Source organism: Aegilops tauschii, chromosome 5, assembly GCF_002575655.3.
Source record: "Aegilops tauschii subsp. strangulata cultivar AL8/78 chromosome 5, Aet v6.0, whole genome shotgun sequence".
Taxonomy (NCBI): Eukaryota; Viridiplantae; Streptophyta; class Magnoliopsida; order Poales; family Poaceae; genus Aegilops; species Aegilops tauschii.
In genome coordinates, this window is record NC_053039.3 from 51,506,047 (window position 1) to 51,533,048 (window position 27,002).

At 47.3% G+C, this 27,002-nt stretch overlaps 1 protein-coding gene across 1 annotated transcript; it reads right to left on the bottom strand.

Moving 5' to 3' along the window:
* Positions 1–1,989: 1,989 nt before the first annotated feature.
* LOC120964305 (uncharacterized) lies at positions 1,990–26,654 on the bottom strand. Its single transcript, XM_040388829.2, has 4 exons — positions 26,053–26,654; positions 23,447–23,500; positions 2,695–2,816; positions 1,990–2,609 (listed from the first exon to the last, which is right to left on the bottom strand). The coding sequence occupies exons 1-4, from the start codon at positions 26,244–26,246 to the stop codon at positions 2,578–2,580; spliced, it is 402 nt and encodes a 133-aa protein (XP_040244763.1). The 5' UTR covers positions 26,247–26,654; the 3' UTR covers positions 1,990–2,577.
* Between the last annotated feature and the right edge of the window lie 348 nt (positions 26,655–27,002).

Genomic DNA, 27,002 nt, shown 5'->3' on the forward strand with positions numbered 1-27,002 from the left:
AGGAATTTGGGGGTACGAGTGGAGCGAGCTGACGTGAGGTGGGTGGGAGTGAGGAGGAAGAAGAGCACCCAGGTTTTTTTGGGGGCGGTGAGCTGGGTGTGGGTAGCGCCTCTCATTAAGTAAATATATGGGCTTTTGAATTGATTTTATTATTTACTAGGGTGGATGGACTGTTTTGTCTTGGGCCCAGAGAAACAATTACTACTAGTACAGTGGAGACACTCTACAGCTACCAGAAAAACAATTACTACTAGTATAGTGGATACACTACCGCTTCTGGCTCCTCCTAGGTCATCGAAACATCTCCCTCTACTGAATGTCGTTTTACTTTTGTTCACCGACATGCGGGCCATGCCGCGTGCGGGCCCAAATGCCATCCACCAAATTAGAAGGCAGTATGCATCCGGAGAGTCACCCCGGTAGTAGCGCGGCAGTAACGAGCCGTCGTATCACAAAACCCCACCTTCCCGCAGTCTAAGTTTGACGGACGAAGCAACCATCATTTCACTCATCGCTGAATCCCCTTCTCCCTCACCGTCTTCAAGAAAGCCAATACTCGTATCTGCCACTGTTCTTCTCTCCCAACGAAGGGAAGGTAAGCCGATCCGTGATATTGGTATATTTTCATTCAAAGAAAAAAAAAGAACTTTTGCAAAGCAGTAACCGATCCTCACTCTCTTTTTTGTTTCATTGTCATTGCGATTGTGTTTTCCTTTCAGTGGTCTCCTAGTATTCGTCAGTTTCATGATGGACCAAGGAGAGAACCAGGCAAAGATCTGCCGATATTGAAGCAGACGCGGGAGGCTGATCCCCACGAGACAACTGAGAGCTCCAAGAAGATGGAGGCAGCCACCGAGCCGACCCCAGATGCGCTCACGGCCACTACTGAGATGGTCAACGCCCCGTTTGAGGTGACAGCCCCCGTGGCACTGCAGGAGCAGTTTTCCCCCTTCGAGGATGTGCCCCCCCCCCTGCTGAGCTGCCCAAGGTGATTTTCTTCTTTGCCGATCTCGATTGTAGTTTTTCATCTAAGTATGTGGTGATGAATAATGCAAAATTTTATTAGCTTCGATGCCATGCTATACATAGTGGTTTAAATAACTTGTGTTTCTTATACTGGAAAGTAATTCAGAATTTGTTTCTGTTTCAATTAGAGCCTTGATGCAGACAAGGATTGTGTGGTTGTACATGTCACTCGCTATGAGGTGGAAGACCTGAATATACGCACTGGGAAAACAGAGTTCTTAGGCTGTTGGATCCTGCAAGCCATTTGCGCTTATACCGATGTCGAGTTGTATTCCAGCCTCACTGTTGTTAGGCGTGTTGTCCAGGGTGTACTGAAGCACAAGAAGTTCAAAGCTACTCCTTCGTTTGTGAGGCATACTGTTCTTGTCAAGCTTAGGCAGGAAGATGACGTGGCATGCCTCCACAAACAAGTTTATGAGTGGCAAGGCCACAAGGTTATCTTCATGAAGGTTCACAGGATTGAGCTGCTGCCGGACGTCCTCGATGATGTTCATGGCAAGGTCTGTCTTGTGTCCAGCCCAAATTAGATCGAGGCATGAAATAGTTGCCCCAGCTAGTGTTTAATACTAGTTTGGATTGTGTCTACTTATCCGAACCTTGCCTATTATCAGGCCCTCTGGGGCTAGTACTCTGTTTGAATCCGTCTATGGGAACTGCTGCTACTTTTGTGTGCCCGTGAATCATGTGAGAACCATCGTAATTGTTGTCGAAACAGATGCGTCCTTACTAGTTTTTTCATGAATATGGCATGGTAAGACATAAGTTGTCACGGTTTATCATACGAGCAGTGTGTGTTTGATGAAATAGAGTACTCATTTGAGAAATGTGCGCTGACGTATACATAAGTACTTGTAAAGATTGTTGGTGCTACCCCACTTGTAAGCAGTTGTGCAAAACATGACACATTGGCTCAGCTCGCTTCAACACTAGGCTATCGACCAACTAACAATCAATAATCTGTTGTCTGACATATAAGCAACTATGTATCTTGTTACAGTGGTTCATGCAGTTAACTGAGGCCACAATGTAAATTCCAAACGTTCACACGCTAGTCCAGCGTTCATGTGGAACACTCACATTAAACTCGGCTTCATAAAAAACTTGAAAAGCATAAGTTAAGCAATTTTATACATCTCAATGATTCATAGAACATAACAAACATATACTAGTTCACAGCAAAAGACAAATTTATGAGAAGGTTTACAAATCAGGAAAAAACAAGCAAGGCTTCTCTGAGCAAAGGGCCTCCCGGCAGACTTAAATTTCCTGGAGTTCACTCTGGTTTTTTCTTGTTGCCACCATCCAGGGTTAGGTTCTCTCATTCCAGAATAACCAATTATAATTGTGTTCTCAGCTGGAATGCTAAACTGAACCATGTAGTGTACTGACCAGCTGAAATTCTTGTGCATTCCACTAAATTTAATCACCGCTATTTGCAGAAATAAGCAGACCACAATGCCTCTTGTCGGCGCACCTGTCCCAAAAACCTCCGTGCAGCCGTGCCAACTAGTCCTCGGTCCATGCATCACCTCATAGAAAGTGCATTCCGAACTAGGATGCAGTTGTTTTCGCTCGTCCCTGCACTGCAATCAGGAAGTAAAACGTACAAATTAGCTTCTTTTAGATTACGTTGTTCATTCTACCTAGTTACTACCAATGTAGTAATACCTGGAAGACTGGTGGTTAGAGGACGGCAGCTAGGAATAGCCATCTCATTTTGTGCAGTTGTACTAAAACTGAGGTGTGTACTTTTGGTTGCGCAGATAGAAATGATATGGAGACAGACATCCCTGTTTGCGCAAATATGAAATAAAGTTATTTAAACAGTGACAGATATTTGCAGTGGCGTATGATTAAAAGCAGCATCTATTGTGTTATAATTGGCACTAGATTGACAGTATGAAAGTGCCCTTAAGTAAGTAGCATCACATCACATCAACACTGCCACTAGATTAACATGCAGAACAATAGCATTAGTATTACTGTCATGAGAGTAGCACATGGTCAATAAATGTGCAATCAAATTTGTGCAGTTCCACCGGGATGAAGCAATGTTAGCGGTGTGAGATTTAAGTGCAAAAACACAATTCATGGGAAATAAAGCAAGACGGAAGCACTTCATAAAATGGTGGTGGCATTGCTTCAATTTATCGATGGCACTAGACCATTACTTATAGTGACATTAGGTGGCATTGCTTAATGCTTCATGTGATTTTACATTAACGGTAGCGATATGGGCGTAGGGACAGCAGGGGCATAAAGTGGTGTGGCAGATGTGGTTGCCGAGAGCGGCAAACACTCAGGCAGCATGTCTGCATTTGTCCCATTTTTTATCTCCTCAACGACATTTTCCTGTGTGAGCACAGGAAATCTAGACCTGCTCATTCTCATTTCCCTTGTCCCCCAACACCCCTAACTTTCTTTCCTTTTTCAACCAAGAGACAGGTCCACTTCCCCCCACCCTTCGCCATCCACCATGCTTTCTTCGCCTTTTCAACCAATAGACCGGTTGGGTAGCCAGTATCTACTACTTTCCCCCGTTTCCTATTAGAACCAAGTCCTAGATTCATGCTACAGCTTTCCCAGTTTCTTCCCTATTTGAACCAACTCTTAGATTCGACTGTATGAACTAGCTTTACCTCTAATAATAGTAAAAGTCTAGGTGGCTTTGGAACAGCCGACGGAAGTAGAAAAAGATCCACACACAGTCACGTGGGGAGCTGGGGCAGTAGAGCAAGGCAGGTTTCGAAGGAATATATACCTGAGGGTCGTCGGCATGTGGCAAAGACGGCGTCGGGAGGCCGCATCTTGGCCACAATACCGCAGGGAGGAAGAAGGGGTCGGAGGCCCTCCCGAGCCGGCGCGGCCGCCGATCGGGACGCGCGGGCAGCCGTTGGTCTCCTCCCTCGCCGCCGACGACAGCGTGAACGATGCACCTACACCCCTGCCCCGGTCGAGGTGGTCCGGCCGGATTTGTGATCAGCCATGAGCAGAAAGAGAGAGTGTGTGGCCACCTATGTCTTGCTTAGATCTGGAGAGCATGAGAGAGTGAAAGAGAGGAACCCTAGTAAAGCAAGCACTAAGGCTCCTGCTTATATATATAGTGGAGTGATTTTGTTGTACCAGCTTCAAAAAAATGCGCTCCTACGTGTACCCGCGAGTGGGTGTGAGAGAACTAGTGCGTGCGTGCGCCGCTTCTTTTCGTGAGAGTACAATATACTATGCCCAAAAAACGTTCACCACAAGAGTAATAGTATAAGTGTGTGACGTGTGAGCTAAAATAAAAGGTGTGCGACGTATTTTGTTTTTTAGAAGTTCTGAGGGTAGGGTGTGAAGAGCACATATGTGTGTGACGTCTACCTGCAGATAGACGGTGGGTGCGAGAGGAATCGGGAGAGTCGTGACTCGTGAGGGTGCGTGTGTGCGTGAGAGAGAGGGGGCACGTATCAATGCAATGCATGTGTCCGTAAATCATTATCCGACAAACGTTCGCCACAAGCCGTTTCCTGACGAACGCCGTAAAACCCGTTAGATCGGCATCCGACAGTGTCAGTTTTGCCATGTCATTTAACAGAGCAGCCACTCCGCCTACACACAAATCTTCCACGTGAGTGTTAGCAAGTGCCGTATGCTCCTCCCTCCGTTCCAAAATGCAGTCCATATAGCTTTATTGAAAATTCAAACCTTGCAAACTTTTACCGAGTTTTCGTGTACCAAAATGCACATATAGAATATCCAGTATATATCATTTCATTCATCTTCGAGAGGTAACTATAAAGATGGAGGAGGAGTCTACAAAGAAAGACCGTCGTTTCACCTGCGGCAATTTCAACCATCCTTTGGTGTGGAGGAATATCATAGGAACTCTATATGATATGATTTTTATAGGATTTTTTCCTTTGGAGCCAATTGGTTCATAGGAATAGATTCATATACTCCACATTTCAAAGGAAATAAACATGATATCATTTTTATAGCTTTAGAGCCACTTGGTTCATATGAATGGATTCCTATACTCCCATAATTTCAAAGGAAAATAAACATTAGCGTATATTCAATACAAAAGTTCCTATGATGTGAACCAAATGACATCTCTTTTCTAATCCCTCCTCATAGGAATTGAGATACATGTCATCTCTAGATTCAATAGAGAAGTTCCTATGATGTGAACCAAATGACATCTCTTTTCCAATCCCTACTCATGGGAATTGAGATACATGTCATCTCTTTCCCTACAACTTCCATGTATACATCTTCTATTCCTAAATAGCTAGTACAACCCACTAGTAGTTTTTTTCCTAGACATGCAACTATGGCACAAGAACATGTCATGCATGCAAGTCATAAATCACATTGTTTTTTCTACTCTATGCATGCAAGCACCACATCATCAATTCATGCATGTTACTCATAAGTTATTTCTTGCATTAAATTTTGCATTGACAATGTATGTGCTGGTCACGTGCACACATATGCAGTTCACATTCACATTTTTGTTAGAAATGCCATTCTTTGAACTGCAATTCATTTTTTTCTCTTTGTACTCCCTCCGTCTAGGTGTGTAAGTCATCTTCTGAAACCAAATAATCCCAAAACACTTTGGCACGGTACATTAACTCCCTCCTCGTTTCTTGTTTCGTGACATATCAACCAATAAGAGATGTGGGTCGTGCATGCTTTCCCAAAACACAAGCACTTCTCCTTTGTTATAGAATCTTCCGTATCATAATTGCCCAAACTTTTTTTTCTAAATGAATTGCCATTATTTGTTTTTTACTTTATGCTTTACAATGCACAATCCCATGAATCTTAACCTTTTTATAAACCTAATTGATTTTGAATGAGATTAACTATAAGAACTAAACGAACATCTACATCATGCATATATGACTCAAAGCTTTACCTGCTATAGTGTGTATTTATTCATAATTTGGTTTCCAAATCTCATGTGTTCAATGCATGTACCTTACTAGTTTTGAGTAGAGTAGCAAATTTCACGCGGCCGCGGGTATATCAAAATGCAGGGCCCATGCATCATTGCCTTTCGGTCGAACCTACGTCCATAATTTTTTGTATGTATATCTCCACTGGTCCCCGAACCCAAAATGCTTCCTCGTTCCCGTAAAACCAAGCGCCCCACACTTATTAAGGCGTCGACTCAAACTCAATCCCTCTCCCATTTACTACGACGTGGCCCCGCACGCCGTAGTACTCCTACAAACCCTACCGCGCACGCATCATCGGTTTTCTTCAAGAGGACGAGGGAGAAGCGGATTTGTAGTGGAAGCGCTTTCAAAAAAAGGATTTGCAGTGGAGGCCCCTACCCTAGGGTGCCATAGGTAGCTGCCGCACGCATCATTGGTTTTTTATTTTCTTTATGCTCTTGCGCCCTAGAGTGAAATGAAGGTTGCTTCGTCCGTCCAGCTTAATGCGGGAAAGGTGGGGCTTTGTGGTTTGACCCCTCATCGCTCATTTACTACTACTGCGGCGCTACGACCGGGGTGCCTCCAAGTCCAACCGCTGCTCCAAACTGTAATTTAGTGCATCGCATGTGGAACAAGACGGTGGATGAGCCACATGTCGGCCGAAGGGGTCCTATTAAGTGTGTCACCATTTCGTGTGTGGACTGACCCTGCTTGAGTTGCTACACTAACACGACAGGAGCAGCCTACCACTTAGTTCTGCTCCTCGGTGAATCTCGACTATATTGATCTAAAAAGATACGTACTGTACTACCCTCCCCGTCTCGGTTTATAGGGCGCACACGTAGTTCTCGATCATCCATTTGACTAACTAAATATGAGCTACTATGTCACAAAAAGTATATCATTCGATTCTTAAGCGGATGTAGTTTCTAAACATATACTGTTCATCACATATATAGCTAGTTAAATTATCAACCTAGAACGACGTGCATGCCCTATAAACCGATACGGAGGAAGTAGTAAAAATGAGGTGATTTTACCGAGCGATGGGCGGGGGAGCATGGCCTGTGATGCGGTCCCACGTGTCATGATGTACCAAGGCGATGCATGTGTCCCTCTTGAGGCAGAAGAAATACTACGTGGTTTTCTTGAAGGAGATGATGGAGAAGCGAAGTGTGAAATAATGGTTGCTTCGTCCGTCTGGGAAGGTGCGCCATTGTGATTTGACGTCTCATTGCTGATTACTACTACTGGGGCGATAAGACTGGGGTGCGTCCCCTGCTGTTCTGCACTGTTAGTTGGTGCATGACACGTCGACCCGGTTGCTATATGTCCCACATGTCGGCGACAGGAAGTACATAATTCATGAAAGCGAGCGTCGACGGAGGAGTACAAGACATGGCTTGGTTTTTGCTGCTTCGCGCGATCCATCGATACAAACCCGGACTAAAAAAAGGCGAGGGCGGGTCTTTTCCCGCGCGGCAGGCAGGGGAGTTTGGCATAGTCTGTTCGAGGCAACGAGGCAGGAAGGGAAACAGCAAATAAAGGTTGAGCGACTTAGTTTTGGGAAAATCTGATTTTACAGAGTACGTACCCACTATGGAGGTAGTATACTACTTACTACTCCCTCCTTTCCGGTTTATAGGGCTCGTCTGAAAAAATTCGTTTTTTCCATTTTATAAGTCTCAATTCTACTAGTAGTAGTAGTACCATCACATGTTGGATTTCGAGGTGCGTTAAATCACCCGATGCAAGCATTGTCAAGAGAAAACTCACCAATGCATGTAGAAGTTCATGCAAATTTAGTGGTCATGCATGCATTCGTTCTAATTAATGCCTCGGTAAACATAACTTCTTGAGAAAAACGAGCGTACATTACTTGTGCAAACTACGAAATTAATTCCACCACTCACCGTCTACCTTGGTTGGAGAGATTTTGAAATTGAGCCATAAACTGGAAAGGAGGGAGTAGTAACAAAGCCTAGGGTAGCTTGCTGCACCACGGACTCCAAGGAAATTGTTGTAGTAGTACTACTCCTATATACTACTCTAAGGAAATTGAGCCATAAACTGGAAAGGAGGGAGTACTACTAAAAGACATATATTCCAAACAATATGATAACCTCTCTAACCAAGGTAGGGACGAGAAGTAAACGGAGGGAGTAGTAAAATTTTCTCCTCGTCCTGCGAGCCACTGCGCGCGTGGGCGAGGGAGCGGGCGTAAGGCGTAGTACTACTACCTCCGTCCTGGTTTATAGGCCACCTTTGTAGTACGTGCTAAATTTTTACCAAATATTTAGCTAACAAAATGTTAATGCATGTCAACAAAAATTATATCGTTGGATTCGTATTTCAACATAGTTTTCAATGATATCATTTTTGGTAACATGCACGAATGTTTTGTTAGTTTAATCTATAGTCAAAATTTGACACAATATACAATGGGGACCAATAAACCAATATACAATGAGTAGTAGTAAGCAAGCTTCACCTCGTCCTGCGAGCCACCGCGCCCGTGGGCGGGGGAGACGGCGTAGTAAGCAAGCTTCTCCTCGTTCTGCGAGTTGACGGGACACATCAAAAGTAATACATACAGAGCATCTCGAGTGTATAGAACCTTGCCTCTAAGGTAGGCCCCACATGGTTTGCCTCTTTTTTAACATAACGCGTCAAGTCGCAATTTGTTTGTCCACCCGTGGTAGACGATCCTCCATCAAGCGGACAACCAGTACACGTGTCAAATTACCACGTGGGCTGCCTTCTCGTATAGAAATGAGCTCCACCGTGTAACCGCGCGGGTGTGGTTGGGAAAGAGACGGGAGTACGTGCACCGTGCGTGCACCTCTTCTCTTCATGCACGCCCCCACCTACGTGGGTGTGTGTGAGAGAGATACAAACCTAGACATAATGCGCCGTCCATCCCCATGCCTCCGCCCAGTACGACCACTACTCACCACCACGCCCCACTCCTCCTCACCTTATATCTCATCTTTCTCGAGATATCATTTTTTCGATAAAATTCTCGAGATACCATTTTTCTGATAAAATTCTCAAGATATCATTAGTTTTTACACATGGGATTACTCCTGCATGGGTCAATCACAACAGGTGTTTTGTAAAAAAATGCATCTTGATGTTCCCTGCAATGCACGGGCATCTTGCTAGTCCATGAAAACAACACATGGCAAAATTTCACGGCGAACGAGGGATTTGAATCTGCTGGGAGGGGCTGTTTGGATTTTGCCCGGGGTAGCCAAAATATTGGCGACCCTTTTGTCCACCCGTGCCTTTGCCACCGATGAACGAGGAATGGCTCGGGTGCTCATGCATCCTCCAGCGCGCACGTTGGAGACGAGCTCGCACGAGCTGTGCTTTTTTTGTCCCACCACGCCGCCCGAGCCGGCCGCGGACCGACCGGCGACCCGCATATTACGCCATCCAACCATAGCCGCACACATTTTGACAGCAACTCAACCAACCGGACAAAATTCATGCAAACACGGCGATATTTCTCATAAACAATGACAGAATTTATATCGGATTTTCATACAAACATGACGGAATTCATTACATTCAAATCAACTAAGAGGTGCTAGTTCTAGACAGCACAGGTATATAATACCTGGCCTAAATGGTCGCCCGTCGATCCATTTGTGTTCCTCATGTCCGGCAGCACGATCACCGGACTGCCGGGAGCCCCAGAGGTATAAGCTTCAGCACGAAGGACGGCTCGCTTCCCCGCTGCCCAACTGATATGGTTGGCTGATGCCCAAGATGATGGTGTAAGGGGGCTTCTCCGCTTCCATGAAGCCCATGCGGGGTCGGCAAAGGTCCTCGCAACAAAAGGATCCGGCAAGACACATGTTGTGTACGCCGGCGTCACCTCTGCGGTGGCCTTCATGGGACCCAAGCGGCGACGGCCTCCCGTGTTCTACTTCTGCTCGATGATGGCAGCGGACGCGGAGGCGCTGACCACCGACTCGTCGCTCTCCGCGCACCCGGCTTCTGTCTCTGCTTGCATGGCACGGCCGCCGGCATGGGAGTCTCGGCCACAAAAACGGGAGACGCGGTCGCAGACACGGGAGGCGCGGTACGAGGCGGCAACGTGGACGGCAGCGATGACGCCCGTGCGCCGCTCCTCGTCGAGCTAGCCTGGAGCGGCGAGTTGTTGAACCGCGCGCCGGCTTAAGGCGGCAACTGGCTCCGTTGGCCGAGGGGAGGGAGGTGGATCAGAGAGCTACATAGCTCGTATCCGGCGGGCTCGGCGAGCCACCCAGCCGGCTTGGATGCAGTATAACTACTCTTCGTAAGCCATTGTAAGTGGACAAAATGGTGAAGGAGGAGATAGGGGAGCAGCGGAGGGGTGCGATTCTTGGCCGGCGTTTGGCCTCGTTTAAATGGGAGATTAAATAGACGGCGGACGGGAGGAGCTCGGCCGATGTTGCATTTAATGCCGGCCCGGTCATGAACGGACGTGTGTCCAGAGTGGGTCGGCTTCCACACAGGTTTCATGGAGGCGTTTGAATGCGGCAAGGAGGCGTGTTCAGCCGGCGCGTGCATCAAGTGGCGCCCTCGACTCTGACGTACGACACCGCGCCGTTCTTCCACTGATGTGTGTGCTCTTTGGGTACATGGCCTGCATGTTAGTGACCCAACGCAGGCAGCGCATGGTAGAGGAACTTTTGGTGGGCCAGGGCGGTCAGAAGCGGGCATTTCATAGACCGATGATTGTTCATTGAGTGTGACGTCATCTATTTCATATAGATAAGCCTACTATATAATGTAAGAGAATTTTAAAATTTTCATATATACGTTGATAGCCCGTTCAATACGTTGTGATTCATAAAGACCGCTGCAAACATCAATGTTCTGCTTATCACAGACAAGATTGATTAAACCTTGCAAAAAAAGACGAGATTGATTAATACCCGTAATAATCCATGTCCTTAACAAAGGGTGCATGCACGTATAGGTTGAGCATGTGTCTTGTGTCGTGTGCGGTGTGCATGCAGGCGTGCGAGTGTTGCGTGCGTGCATGTGTACGTTTCAGTGTTGCATGCATGTGTGTGTACGTGCGTGTGTTCGTGAGTGCATGTGTACGTGTCAGTGTCGCACACCTGCATGCGTGCGTGTATTCGTTATGTGTACGTGTCAGTGTTGCACGCCTGCATGCATGCGTGTGTTCGTGCGAGTGTTGCATGCGTGCATGTGTACGTGCGGGGTGAGGCTACACGTCAGTCGACTGACTTTTTCATCTCTGGCCAGTAGATTTTCCAGCCATTGGATACGAAATCAAGGGCCTGCAGTTTATCTTCAACCTCCACCCCCTAAGCCGCCAGCCACCGCCGGCCGTCGCCGCCCGCGGCCGGCCCGCGCGGCCACGCCGCCCCGCCCGCCCCGAAACCACTCCCCACCGCTGGTCCGCCGCCGCCCCGGCCTTCCCTCTAGGCCCTCCCCGCGCCGAGCTTTTTCTTCGGCGATCCCCATGCCACCGCCCAATCACCACGCCCCCCCACCGCCGCCGACTGCCAACCAGAGGTCTCACGACTTCGAATCCCCACCGGCCACTAATTTATTACCATTTCAGTCTTTCATATACGCGCTGACGGGTGGGCCCTATGGTAATGTGCGCTACTGAATGTGAACCGTTTGACTGGTCAATTGATCGTGTCATCAACAAATTACAAAGCTGTATGGTGAGCCAGTGACCGTATGATCACCCTAAAATGTATTTTACTAACACAGTACAGACTCAGAATACCATTTCTTTCTTTCATATACGCGCTGACAGGTAGGCCCCACGGTTACGCGTTGCGCCACGTGGAACGTTTGACTGGTCAATTGATTGTGTCATCAACAAAATAGGGAGTTGTACGGGTGAGCCAGTGACCGTATAATCACGACATGTATTTTTTTAACACGGTACAGACGCAAGTGCTCATATATACGCGCAAGCACTCACTGCTATAAGCGCACACACACAGACCCTACCCCTATGAGCACCTTTGAGAGAGTGAGCCAGCATATGATCTTGAGATTTTACGAAGTCACCATAGGTGCCTGATAGTCGAGTGGAACGTCTCCTCCCACTGAACGCATATCACCGGAAAAATACTGAAATTAACCCAGGATAAATGCGAGCACTAGGACTTTAACCCTGATGGGTCGAGAAACCACTGTCCTCCTAACCATCCAATCACAGGTTGGTTAGCACCACAAAATGTATGTGTTGACCGTGATGAGCTTATTCTGAAGTCCAGTGACCATATCATGCTTTCTCTTCAAATACAATGACCGTAAGTGTCGTCAACAAAATACGGAGTACGCATCAAATACAATGTCTGTCAGTGTCATCAACAAAATACAGAGACGTATTACCGTATGATCACCACGAGAATATATACGGTGACCGTAATGAGCATATTCTAAAGTCCACCGACCGAATAGTGCTTTCGCTTGAAATACAGTGACCGTCACGCGTGAATGTGTCATGGGCATGCATACTTTTAGAGGGCCGAGAGATAGTTTGTGTGCGTACGAGAAAGTGGTGTAGAAAGAGGGGGTGTCCGGTGGAGACAAGTAGAGATATGCCCTTCGTTTCTCTTTCCCGTGACTAATATTTTAGGAGAAAATATAAACATTCACAATGCAGAACAAATATTTTTGGATGCACCATGCAATTAACTTTCATGTATAACATTGTACTATTGTATATTCTTATTTTCTTAGTGGCCGATTGCGTGTGTGGTGTGGTGGGCACATCATTTCTAGTTGGGGTGGGCACATCATTTCTAGTTGTGGTGGGTCAACATGAGGACTCATGGGTCGGTTCCATCCCGCACCACATAGGTTGGACCGAGACGCATTATACGAAGACCCATGTGAAGGACTCGCGTACGACACGAAGCTACCAGAGTCGTGGAGGACTCTATCCCCACTGGTGATAAGCCGGCTATATATGATTTGTAACCCTAGGCCCCGAGTATGTTATAGAAGTCTGGGGGCTAGTTCGTCGATAGTATACACACACGCACAATGCCTACTATTCACGTGTACTTTGTACACACCCCTATCACTAATATACAGTACCAGGACTAGGCTCTTTCCTCAACTGCAAGGGTCCGAACTTGGGTAAAAACTTGCCTCGTATTACCATCCAGCCTAACCGTCAGGGATATCCTACCGAATGATCTGATGGAATCATATCTGCCAACTACTAAGAGGGAGGTGTGTCTGTGGGGGGGGATGTGTGCGAGAGAGGCCTAAAGATAATGTGCGTGCGGGAGTCACGTAGGCACATATATGTGCGTATAGAGGGCTAGTAGAAATCGTGCGTGTGTATATATGCATGTGAGAGAAATAGTGTTTTCCAACTGAGATTAGTGAAAAGAGTGGTACATAGTAGTCAGAAAGAGAGAGAGAGAGAGAGAGAGAGAGAGAGAGAGAGAGAGAGAGAGAGAGAGATACAGAGAGAGAATGTGCGTGAGACACCCCGGCACCCCGGGAGAGATTGTGAGCATGTGTGAAAGAGAAATGCCGATGTATATGAAGTGTGTGCACTTGCGTTAGATAGAGAGATATATAGTACGTTTGTGAGAACGGGCCGAGGCATAGTGCATCTACGTGTAAAAGGCAGTTCTACGCATTAAATTAAAATATAAATGCATTATTATTTTTGGATGAGATCATGAATTTTGCAATTTGTGTATGAACAAAAATTGGTCTATCAGACACCCATACTCTATTGAAATCTAACATGTGCATGTGTTTATTTCATATTATCGATCCATAGAGTGAGAGCGGTTTGAAATATAGGCAATGCATTGCTTTTGTAATTCATATATAAACATTAATTAGTGCACTCCATGTTATTAGTGAAACACTTTATACATTTGTCACTTACATGGATACATTCCAAATTGCTAGCTACGAAATAGAATACATGTTGAATTCAACATAAAGGGGGTTTCGAAGATTCGAATTCATAAGAAGTGCATTCATCTATTTGAACCCGAGATAATGGCATTTGTAAATCAGATCTAAAAGGGGCATCAATCTTTGTTGTGCGTTTGAACATGCTATATATTCATACGCATGTCTAACTATTTTTTGCAACAAGGAGATTATATCTGGAACCATGCATGAACTGAGGTAAGTTGCATATTTTTTAATATATACTCGTATACAATGTATATTCAAATGTACCCCATCCATTCGAAAATAATCGTAGTTTTAGGATTTTCAAGAGTAAAGATTTGTGAAGTTTGACAAATCCTGAAAGTTCAATTCAAGAGAACCGAAAACGTTAATGCTTCTGCTCCCAAATATTGAACGAAGCGCCAAATAAGCCTCTAGTCACCCGAAACCGCGCGAGACTAATGTTTAGTGGTAGGAAATTACTGTCCTGACTCTGGCACGTGTAGCCTATCGGCCCGATGTCCAAATGTCTAAACCGGGGTAGGTTTGTGACTTCACCAAGACGCTAGTCTCAACCGCCTCCTAGAAGCATTCATACGCCGTGGGCGCCTAAACACCCATGTGCTCGACCAAAATCTATCCCGCCCACCAATTGGGACACCTAAGATTACTGTCCTACCCCCAACCCGCAATATGTCCAAAATTTTAGATGGGGGCAAAGTTTGTAACTTTCTCCAAATTTCAAACAAGCGCGTCCCAAACCGAAACATTGTTCACCCTTAGTTCCCCCTCCCTCTGTTTCCCCATTCATACTCCATGGGCGCCAAAACGTCCTCTCCACCAGCCGCGAAACCCCAGCCTCCTCCGTCCTCCACCCCATCGCGCCCAATCCACCGCCGCCCTCCTCCATCACGCCGGAGCCGGTACCCCGACGTCGTCGTCCAACGCAACTGCAACCGCAACGCCCTGAAGGACTTAGCAGTTGAAGCCGAGGCAGAGCTGCCTCCATGATGCCCACGCCGATGTGCGCCGTACCAGAACCACTTCGATCACGCCGTCCTACGCCTCACCGCTGCCGCTCCACTGTCGCAACCGTCCACCGCACCAGAGTTGTTCCCGCTATGCCGTCGTTCGCCGCCTCGGATCTAGTTCCCCGCCGCCGACAGACGGCCACCGCACCACACTCAACAACTTGGCCATGGGTTTGTCCAAGGCTCCACCGTCCTCCACAACTTCTCGTTTCCAGCGAACCACAAGAAGATCGTTGGAAAAACAGGAGGACACAGCACTGCCAGCAGAAAGAGGTACACCTCTTCCCTTATACATGCAAATCTTACGTCTCTGCTCACACTGTATTCATCCCACAAAAGAAACTAGTTGAGCGCTTCGTACTGCATCTTCTTCGTGATACTAAATGCATAAGGTTTCCTCCCATTTACTATTTCACCTTTGCTAGAGGTCAGTAGCCCGCCTGGATTTCAATTCAGGGCCAGTCGAATCGCAATTAAAAGAAGCAGCACCCGCTTAGGCACGCGGAGCACCTAGTCCGCCTGTTCGCCGGGGAAGCGGCGCATCGGTGTCTATCATAGGGGTGTGGGCGCAGGAGCTACTTGCGCCCGATCTAGAGGTCGGCAGGGCTTGAAGGGATGGCCGGGGCGGTGCCAAGCACGGTGGTGCGGTGAGGTCGAGGGGAGGGCAGAGGTAGGGGACTGGGCCGGTGGTCGCTGGCGTTTCGAGGAAGATCGTAACACTGACTGGCTGGAGGTAGATGAAGGCGATCTGCCCGTTCTTTGTACATCGGACGATGCAGAAAAATGGACTGACCTATTTGTTTTCAGTCGACTGTTATTTTCATAGGACCATACCTTGTGGTGTGCTGGAGGAGCATCTGCATTTCCCAGCCATCCCTGTGCTCATATTTTAAAATCCTAGAATCTAGTAATTTCGTGTGCCATGCATGTTGTAGAGCTATCATATGTCTCTCGTCATTTATTTCTCACTGACCTGCTATCTTCTACCTTTACACTTCACTACTTGTGCACACACTTCACCCATACTCACACTATTGTTTTTTTATGCATGGGTATTTCAGACTCTGACGCAGTGTTGATGAATACAAAAAAGAAAAGATAGAAGTCGCTCAAGTGTAATTCGAAGATAAGCACTAAGCATCTCAGCACTCTAAAGGGTGCAGTGCCAGCAGATGGAGATAGTAAACGTAGCTCTGCAGTTGATGATCACAATTGCCACACACAACCATCCCAGGTGCTTGCTTTAACTTCGCCCTGTCAAATGTGGTTGCATGTTGCATATGGTGTCTAGCTTATATTGCTTCCAATTTGGTTAAATTGCATCAGCTTACTTTACACATTATACCTTTGATAATGACATGCCTTCCTGTTTTTGATACATACTACATGTCTATTAACCATGTTCGTACATCAAACTAATGCTCTTTTGTATCCCTCATCAATCACTTATGACGAGACAGTCACCCGAGTGGGTTACTGTGAGACGCGCCACTTGTTTAAAGAGTGCAGTGTCATCCTCCCCACATGATTCTCAAGAAACAGCAAGGCTAAATGAAGATAGTCATGGTAGCTCTCTAGTTGATGACCGCAATTCTCCCACACCACCATCGCAGGTGCTTGCTCTTACTTGGCAGTGTGATGTGGTTGCATGTCGCATATGGTGTCTACCTTGTAATGCTTCTAATTAGGGTAAATTGCATCTGCTTAGTAAACACATTATACATGTGAATATAACATGCGTTCATGTTTTTGGTACATATTACGTCTTTCTATTAACCATGTTCCTAACCAAACTACTTTTCTTGTGTATCCCTCATCAATCACTTCTGACGAGACACCTTCAAGTTGACAATGTAATATTGGTTGCATCTTGCATATCATTTCAAACATGTATCGCCTCTAATTTGTTGAAGTGCCACTTATAATGAGACACATCTAACTTGGTAGAGTGATTTTGGTTGGATCTTTTATATGGTGTCTAGATTGCATTGCTTCCAATTTGTTGAAATACCTTCTGCTTAGCGTTTTTCGTACATATTCCATCCTCCTACAATGTGGTTGCCATACATAAAAGTTGTGCTCGTCAGTATCATGCATCAACGAATTTGGAAGTGCGAATTTCATTCCTTTTTCTTGTGTGTTTACTTGACAAGGCAAAATCTAAAAGAACGAAGGCATGGAATGATGGTGGTCCTCTGGAGCAACTGAAACAGATGATCTCTGCAGATTCTCCTTCTACTCCTACTGCAGTGCAAGTTCCAAATCTCATCTCCCCTACTCCACAACCGCAGGTGCTTGCTCTAACATGGCAGTGTGATATCTGGTTGCATGTTGCATATGGTTCCTAGCTTGTATTGCTCCTAATTTGTTAAATTGCATCTCCTTAGCTTACACATTATACATGTGAATATGACACGCCTTCGTGTTTTTGGTACATACTACATCTGCCTATCACACCATGTTCTTACATTAAACTGATGTTCTTTTGTATCCTGCATCTATCGCTTATGATGAGACAGTCACGCCCGTGGGTTAGTATGAGACGCGCTACTCTTATAAAGAGTGCAGTTTCATCCTCTCCACATTATTCTCAAGAAACAGCAAGCCTAATTGAACATATTGAACGTAGCTCTGTACTTGAAGACCGCACTTCTCCTACACCACCATCGCAGATGCTTGCTCTAACTTCGCGGTGTGATATGTGGTTGCAAGTTGCATACGGTGTCTAGCTTGTAATGCTTCTAATTAGAGTAAATTGCATCTGCTTAGTTTACACATTATACCTATGAATATGGCATGCCTTCCTATTTTTGGTACACACTACATCTATGTGTTAACCATGTTTTTACATGAAGCTACCTCTCTTCTGTATCATGCATCAATCACTTACGATGAGACACCTTTATTCGTTGCATATTGCATATTATTTCTAGCCTGTTGCGATGTATTGCTTCTAATTTGGTCAAATACATTTGTTAGGCCACCCTTTTAATTTGGCAGAGTGATATTAGTTTCATCTTTCATATGGTTTCTAACTTGCATTGCTTCTAACTAGTTCAAACACCTTATGCTTAGTTTACACTTAAAAAATCATGCATGTCAATATGTCATGCCGTCCTATTTTTCATACATATTCCATCCTCCCATCATGCGGATGTCTTACATGAAAGTAGTGCTCGTCAGTATCATGCATCAATGAGTTCTGAAGAGCAAATTTTATTCCTTTTTCTTGTGGGTTTGACTTGACAAGGCAAAATCAAAAAAAAAAGAAGGAAAAGAGTAAGGAAGGCGATGATGGCGGTCCTCTGCAGCAACGTAAACGGAGCATCTGTACGGATTCTCCTTGTACTGTTAGTGCATTACAAGTTCCATGTCTCCGCTCTCCTACTCCACCATCCAAGGTGCTTGCTCTAACTTGGCAGTGTGATATCTAGTTGCATGTTGCATATGGTGTCTAGCTTGTATTGCTCCTAATTAGTGTAAACTGCATCTGCTTAGCTTACATATGATACGTGTGAATATGACATGCTTTCCTGTTTTTGGTACATACTATATATGTCTATCATTCTTACATGAAACTACTCTTCTTGTGTATCCTGCTTCAGTCACATATGATGGGACACCTTTAAGTTGGCAGTGTGATATTGGTTTGCGTCTTGAATATGATTTCTAGCATGTAGTGCTTCTAGTTTGATGAACGCCACCTATGACGAGACAATTTTAACTTGATAGAGTGCTATTGATTGCACCTTCCATATGGTGTCTAGCTTGCAGTGCTTCTAATTTATTGAAGTGCCTTCTGCTTAGTTACCACATCATAGGTGTGAATATGTCAAGCCGTCCAGTTTTTCGTACATATTCCATTCTCGTATCATGACTTTACTTTTCATCAGAGTAGTGGTCGTCAGTATCATGCATGAATGAGATCTAAAGAGCGAATTTTATTCCTTTTTTTATCGGTTTGACCTCACAATGCAAAATCAATAAAACAGAAGAAATTGGTAAGGCATTGGATGATGGTGGTCCTTCCGAGCAACTGAAACGGAGGGTCCCTACAGATTCTACTCTGCCATCCTCCCAACAAGATTCGGAAGACAACGCAAGGCTAGACAGTTAACGTAGCTGTGTAGATGATGAGCACATCTCCCCTACTCCACCATCGCAGGTGCTTGCTCTAACATGGCACTATTATATGTGGTTGCATGTTGCGTATGATGTCTAGCTTGTATTTCTTCTAACTTTGTTGAATTGCATCTGCTTACTTTACACATAATGCCTGTGAATATGACACATGTTCTTGTTGCTAGAACATATGTGTAGATGATGAGCACATCTCCCCTACTCCACCATCACAGGTGCTTGCTCTGACTTGAAACTGTTATATGTGGTTGCGTGTTCCATATGATGTCTAGTTTGTATTGCTTCTGATTTTGTTGAATTGCATCTGCGTAGCTTACAACTTACCTGCAACGACCACTTACCCATAAGATACATTTAACTTGGGAGTGTGATGTAGGTTGCCCGCTTCCGCAAGGTGGTGAAGCAGCCGAAGACGGTGTCGGCGTAAGTGTAGATTCTCTTGCATACTATTTCTTCTTTTCTTGTCGATTTCTGAATCCTTGTCTTGTCTCAAAAATCAGGGCTCCGCTTTCTCTTGAGCGGGTTGCTGCCGCCTCCGTGGATGGATCGCCGGGAGGATCCGGGAGCACCCGCCGTGTGGACCCCCGCGCCGAGCTTCAAGCGGCGACCGAGCGAAATGCGTGGGAGGCGCGGGAGGAGCGGGAGGCGGAGGAGCTGAGGGCAGCTGCCGCCAAGGCGGCACAGGAGAAGGAGGAGTCGGCGAAGGCGCGTGCCGACGCGGCGGCCAAGGCCCGAGCGGGCCTTGCTTGTCACCCCTCTACGTGTCGCGGCGCCCGAGGTCCCGGAGCCCCCGCTGGAGGAAGCCGGCGGCGACCTGCCGGGGTTGGAGAGGGAGGACGACGTCGTCGTCCCGGAGAGGGAGGCGGCACCGTCCTCGCCGACTGGGGCGGCCCAAGGCAGCCGGCCTAACGTGCCGCCTGCGCAATCGGCTGGGGGTGAGCCGGCTGCGAGGACGGACCTGGTGGTCCAGTCGCCATCGCGCCAGCGCGTGGGGAAGGCCACTTCGGCTCCTGACCCGCAGAAGGCCGCGGGCTCCAGATCGTCGGCCCAGGACGTGGAGGCGGCCAGCGCCAGCTCGGGGTGGACGCCGGGTGGAGGGACGGCCGTGGTGAATGTGGCGGCGCAAGAAGTCCGGAACCGGCTTCAGTCCCAGGCCGCAGCGTTGAGGCAATATAATGACGAGTTCCTCGCGACGCGGGCGGCCATTCGGGTAGGTCTTCCCGTTTTTGCTTCTTGATCTTGGTTTCTTCCGTGGGGCGCGTCAGCACACCTACTGGGTGTAGTCTCCGAGTTCTGAGTCGGCTGCTGAGCAGGTGGCTTGGAACTTCTTAGTGGGCTTTGTTTGCTATCTTGTTCTCATTCGCTTCTCTGTCTGACTTGCAGGACTACCACAACCTCTGTGTGGCTGCCTTCAACTCCCAGGCTCGGGAGCTGACCCAGAAGAATGCTGATCTATCTAAGAGCCGGGGTAAGTGCTTCATCTTTTATCTCATGTGGGGGCGCGTCAGCGCACCCACTGGGTGTAGTCCCCGAGATTCGGGCCGACTGCTGAGCAGTCGGGTTGGATCTTTCTTGACGACTTCTTTCTTATTGTTTTTTTCTTATCTGCCATGTCTGCAGCGGTCAACGCCAAACTGAGGGAGCAGCTGGGTGGGACTCAGGCCACCCTTCGCGCTAAGGAAGCCGAGTTTGACGCCTTGGCCCAGGAGCGTGACCGCCTGGTCAAGAAGCTAGCCGACCAGGAGGAGAGCCACAAGGCGGCCCTGAAGACGGTGCAAGATAGCGAGGCCGCCCTCCAAGCCGAATATGAGACGGAGGCGGCGAGCTGGGCCGAGGCGAGGCAGTCGTTGATCAACGGCTACGGCCAGATCGAAGACTTGGTTGACGGTAGGCCGCCCTCTTCTTCGTCCCTTGCTTGCCGCTTGCCATTTGGTTCACTTTCTGACTTGGTATTTTTCTATTCTTTCTCTTTCTTTCTTGTGCAGAGTACTTACCTGGCTACTCTACTGCCGCCAACCAGGTCGTCGAGGCCCACCGCGAGGTGCAAAGGCAGGCTGGCGCCAAGATCGCGCCGAACGCTCGCCGATCGCTTGAGGAACAGCTCCTGGCGATTCAAGCCCGCCTCCAGCCGGCTCACCGTATGCTCCGCCGGCTTCAGTGTGTTGGGGCGCAGGTGCTGGCCGCTCTCTGGCCCGGCGAGGTGATTCCCCGCACCCCCAGTCGGACTGCCGACTGGCTGAAGGTGGCGGCCGGCCGCTTCGAGGCCTGCAAGGCTTCTGCAGCTCGGTCAGGTGTCAGGCGGGCGCTGGAGTTCGTCAAGGCCTGGTATCCTGAGCTGAGCTTGGACCAGCTGGCCACCTGGCGGCAGGAGGCCGACACGGAGCTGGAGCCGGTGCAGCCGGCTATCATCCAGCGAGCCTCGGCGATCGCCGACTACACCGACACCAGCGCCTTTGCTCCTGAGATGGATGACAACGGCGTTGCCCAGCCGGAGGAGTGGTTCGGGCTGAACCCGGCAGATGGCGAGGACTCGACGGAGGAGATCGACTCCAGCGACGAGGGCGAGGAGGAGGAGGAGGAGGGTGAAGGCGCCGCGCCAGATGGTGGAGCAGCCGGTCAGCCTCAGCTTGACCATGCCTCCAGCAACAAGGCGCGTGCGAGCGCACCGCCTGCAGCCGGCGATGATCAAGCCGAGGCTCGCCAGCCGGCCACTCCTCCAGCCGGCGCTGCCGTCTCCACCGACCGGCCCGGCTCCCCTGCTGCGCCCTTAGTCTAATCTGCTGTCTCTACTTTCCTATTTTATTACTCTTGGAACAGTATTTTGTTAAGTTTGCACAGTTCCACCCACTGGGGGTGTATTCGAACTATATTGACTGCCGGCCTGTTGAAGGCCTTATGTGTAAATATAATCATGCATGTGTTTGGCTTTTCATTGTTCTTTGCTTTTCATCCTTCGGCTGTTTCCTTTACCGCCCTCCCTTGGTTGCCGCCTTCCCAGCCGAACAGCTGCTCTGCAGTCTGTGGCTGGAGAAGTGCTTGGCCGGTTGGGAGGGCAAGTACTCTAGCTTTGTTGGATTTGTAGCGAAGTGACTGGGAAGCCGGCCAGCCGGCTGTTTTGACAGCCGGTAGGCGTGGTTGGAGGCCGGCTTGTGTTATATAAGTTCGTTAGTCCTTAGCCGTTTTTCGTGTGGGCATCCTTTCTGCCTTTGGCTCTTGCCAGTCGGACAGTCGGTTCTTCGAGCTGCGACTTACAACAAGAGAGGGCTCGGGTGCTGGCACACTACTTGTCTGACTTCAGGTAGAACTTTTAATATAACTTAAGGCGGCCAGCCCCCGGGCCGACTAGTCGAACCCGGTGCCAGATAGAAAATCAAATGTAATAGTACATTCATGTGTATGACACTCGTCATTCATAGATAAAGGAGGGCAGTCCCTGAGTGCGCCTTGGAGGGCCCGTTGTCTTGTGCTTAATACAAAAAGGTAGCATGATACATACTGCTTTTAAGTGTAAAATCTTCTCAGGAGATTGGCGTTCTATAGTCGTTCCGACTCCTTGCCGGAATCATCCCTCTTGCGTGCTCTTGGCTTCTGTGCGTCGATCAGGTAGTAGGAGCCGTTGCCTAGGGCCTTGCTGATGACGAAAGGGCCTTCCCAAGTGGCCAAGAGCTTGTGTTGGCCGGCTGTTCGCTGGATCAGCCAGAGCACATTGGAAGGATCTTGGCTTGACCTTCCGGTTGTGGTAACGGCGCAAACCCTATTGGTAGATGGCAGACCGGCTGAGTGCTAACAGCCGGCCTTCTTCCAGCAGGTCGCCGCCGTCTTCTCGCACTTCCTTGGCCTCCGCCTCCGTGTACATGGTGACCCGAGGCGAGTCGAACTCGATGTCAGTTGGGATGACAGCCTCGGCACCATATACAAGAAAAACGGAGTGAAGCCGGTTGACTTGTTCGGGGTAGTACACAGACTCCAGAGGACAGCCGGCAGCTCATCGAGCCAGCAGCCGGCCGATCGCTCCAGTGGTACGACCAGTCGGGGCTTGATGCCGGAGAGGATGAGGCCGTTTGTTCGTTCGACCTGGTCGTTTGACTGCGGGTGGGCAACGGACGCTAAGTCCAGTCGGATGCCCTGTGTCGCGCAGAAACGTGCCAGTGCTCCCTTGGCAAAATTCGTGCCGTTGTCGGTGATGATGCTATGTGGTACACCATACCGAGTAGTGATGTCTGCGATGAATGTCACGGCAGTCGGCCCGTTCAGCTTCTTGATTGGCTTCGCTTCAATCCACTTGCTAAATTTGTCCACGGCGACCCGTGGCAATCAGTTTGTAAGCTCATAACAAAATAAAGTAAACAGATAAACTGGATCCATGGTTAGCCAATATATGTACCCAAAGATCTGAAAAACCAGTACCTTTCATCTATTGTAGCATCAGTGGCGCTTGCTCGGAGCGCAGGACAGTGTGCTCTGGTTCATATAAGATATCCATGAAAGAGTTAGAAAGACCTGGAACAACTTGGCTAATACAGATAGTAAGACGGTAACTGTGGTAGTAGATGGATAGTGTAGCCAGCCACATATATGTCTATAAGATTGACAGGTGCAAATGGGCTCAATCTGAAAGTCGTGTAAAGAGACCATCCAAAGAAATTAAGCAAACAGCCACGAGAATAAGAAAGAGAGCCACCAAAATCCATAACCTAATTTTTTTACGCAGCGCTGAGAGACGATGAACTATTGGACCATTCTAACCAAAAGTTACTAAGCAAACTTTGCAACCCAAATGAAGCTGTTGTACTGAAACTTTGAACATCTGCACTTCGTCCACAACAGGTTCTCTTGCAACAAATAAAAATTCCAATTATTTAATAGAATGTGATACAAAATAGAAGAGGTAAAAAGACCTATGTTGCAAAATGAGGAAGATTACCACTATAAGAATCCCAACTAATTAAATTAATATTAGGGAATATATGTGTTGTAAAATGAGGAAGATATATATTGTGCCTTGCTGGGCCAATACCTTGTAAATTCATAGTGCAACAAAATTGTCATAAAGAGATGCCGTAACTAAGGAGTAGCCCATGCAATAGCTACTTCGAAAATCTTGAACCATTCATTATCATCCCTGACTAAGCCTCGGGGTTGTGCCATAAAGGACGCCATTATAACATCTCACATCCTCAAAGCAAGTGCACCTGTGACTACCATGAGTAACATCCGATGGGCAAAAAGCTCACCAGACGTACATGGTAGATACAACCAATTAGACTGCCTAATTTTTGTTTCCTCCGCCTTCTAGTCCATACCCTGTCAGAACTATCCCAGGTCCACTCCGAAGGGAAATTCAAATATCTTAAACACCTAGCATCCTCATATTCTTGTAATTAGTGTTCTTATAGCGAGTATGTTCAGAGGACCATAGAGAAAAACAGGTTCATATTAATTGACTGGTTAATTGACTCTACAGCCCCTCACAAATTATACACAAACAGGATCGACAAAATCCGGAGCCGACCCTCAAGTAAGCTAGCTAGGTTCTGGGCTTAGTGCTGAGTGCATAGTACTGTGCTACATCACAATACAGGGAGACGATGATACCAGCAGGAGGAAATTGAGTATCCTGAACTGTAACAGAACAGCCCCAAGACCACAAACCGTCAATACATCAAGATCTTTATTTTACCATCTCTAAATAAATCTCTGAACACACAAAAAGCTTGAGATATTTATGTTAGCCTGTCTAAATTACAGATTTATTTGAGTAATAAAAAGAAGAGCACAAAAAGGAAAGAAGACAAGGATAAATATCAGCACATTCACAAGAAGCTAGGAGTAGTATGGATTCACATATAGGTAGGTCTAGCCAACATAAATTCTGATAAACTTACTCATCTCTTCCCAAATATATGTGAAGACTTCAGGACAAGGCAACATGATTTAAAAGACAGCAGTGCATATCACACACATACATATATATAAGCTATGAGGGCAGCAATACATGATTTTACTGACCTATTCCAGACCTATTCTCGGGTTGGATTTAGACTAAGAATTTAGAGAGAATATGACTCTGAGTAGGAATAAGCCATGAGGGGAAAAAACAATGCTGCATCCAGTCTAGTAAGTAATTCTTAATCCAAATTTACTGATTGGATGAGGATAATAGATGTAAATCTCAATAAAATACACTGAATAACAGATGACACAGGCACACAACACAAACAGAACCAAGGGAAACTCTGTTTTTTCTGACAATTAAGGGTAGCATGTTGTGTAAGAAAACAGACAATCAGATCCTCTTGACTACAACACAAAAAAATTCATGTCAATTTGTTAATCAAGGCAAAACCTGCGGGAACCTGAACATTTTTTCAGTTATCGATATATTTAGGTGCATAAGAGATACTAAAACTGCGAATTGTGTAGGGTAATTAGTCTTACGAATCACTCGGGGAAAAAAGTCTTAAGATTACTTGCCAACATTAGAATGATAAAAATCATGCCGGATGGAGAGCTGTGACTATATAGAGCGCTGTGTGTCATGATTTTGGATATGATCATTTGCTCAAGACGCAGCCCCTCAGAAATATCCCTTGTGGCTATGTCCTACTCCCTCTGTAAACTAATATAAGAGCGTTTAGATCACTACTTTAGTGATCTAAACGCTTTTATATTAGTTTACGGAGGGAGTACATCATAATTCAGATCACAAGAAAAGACGGACTGAAAAATGTCAGCTTATTGATATTGATATAATTCGTTGAGCAAACAGCAAAGTACATATATACCTACAGTACAAAATCAAGTGCTGTACCTAATCTCAGTCAGGCTAAACTAAAGTCGTATTAAGAGAAATTATAACTTCTTCCATTAATTTTTGCAAAACACAAATCTATTTGACTGAAAATCATGAAACAACAGAACTGTTAAAGAACAGAATCAGAGACAGAGCCAGTGGACAAAAACAATATGTAAAACAGGGGATTCCATCCAGTGAATATCAAGGGGATACATACCTCTGGTGTAGCCTAGGCAGGCAAAATTGGACGGTTGGACGGATGTTCTTGTTCCTCCGGCGAACTCGGCAGTTCCCCCTCCGGCGAACTCGGTGGCGACATTGGACGTTTCGTCGAAAATTGCAATTTGGACGGGCTTTGATGGAGCTTATGGTCCGAGGACGCAACCTGATGGAGATTCGAGCTGATGGCATGCGGCTCGTGCAGCTGCTGGTCGCCTGCGCCGAGGCGGTGGTGTGCCGCGACCGCGCTCAGGCCGCTGCGCTGCTGCGTGAGCTGCAGGTCGGTGCGCCCGTGCACAGCACGGCGTTCCAGCGCGTCGCGTAGTGCTCGTGCAGGGCCTAGCGGACCGGCTGGCCCTGGCGCACCCGCCGGCGTTGGGTCCGGGTAGCATGGCGTTCTGCCTCCCACAGTCGTCGTGCCTCGACGGGGCGCGCGGCGAGGCGCTCGCCGTGGCGTACGAGCTGTGCCCGCCCCTCAATCTCAACTACTCTGCCGCGCCGCCCCACAATCTCTCCTGCTCCGCCGCGCCGCGCCGCCCCTCAATCTCTCCTGCTCCGCCGCGCCGCGCCGCCCCTGACCTTCTCCTGCTCCGCCTCCCCCGCAGCTAAATGGCATGAAATACAATTGATACCTTTACTTCGATACTACACAAGGTTGTTCATTTTTTCGGCTCATCGCCTGCCAGTGTCCAACAGATTGTAAATTGGACATAACTAGCCTGATACAATTAATCAAGTCAATTTCCCCAAGAGTCCTGCTAGAGGGACGACATGACCCATGCCCGACACAAAAGATCAAATCGTCCCTGAGCAGATTCAAGATGCGACGCACCATCAGATGTTGCATCGTATGAGGATCGAGCGTGCGAACATCATGTGTACACACTAGTTTCGTTTCCCCAATAATTATTGATGCAGAGTGATCTACTTCCTTCAGATTTGCTCTCA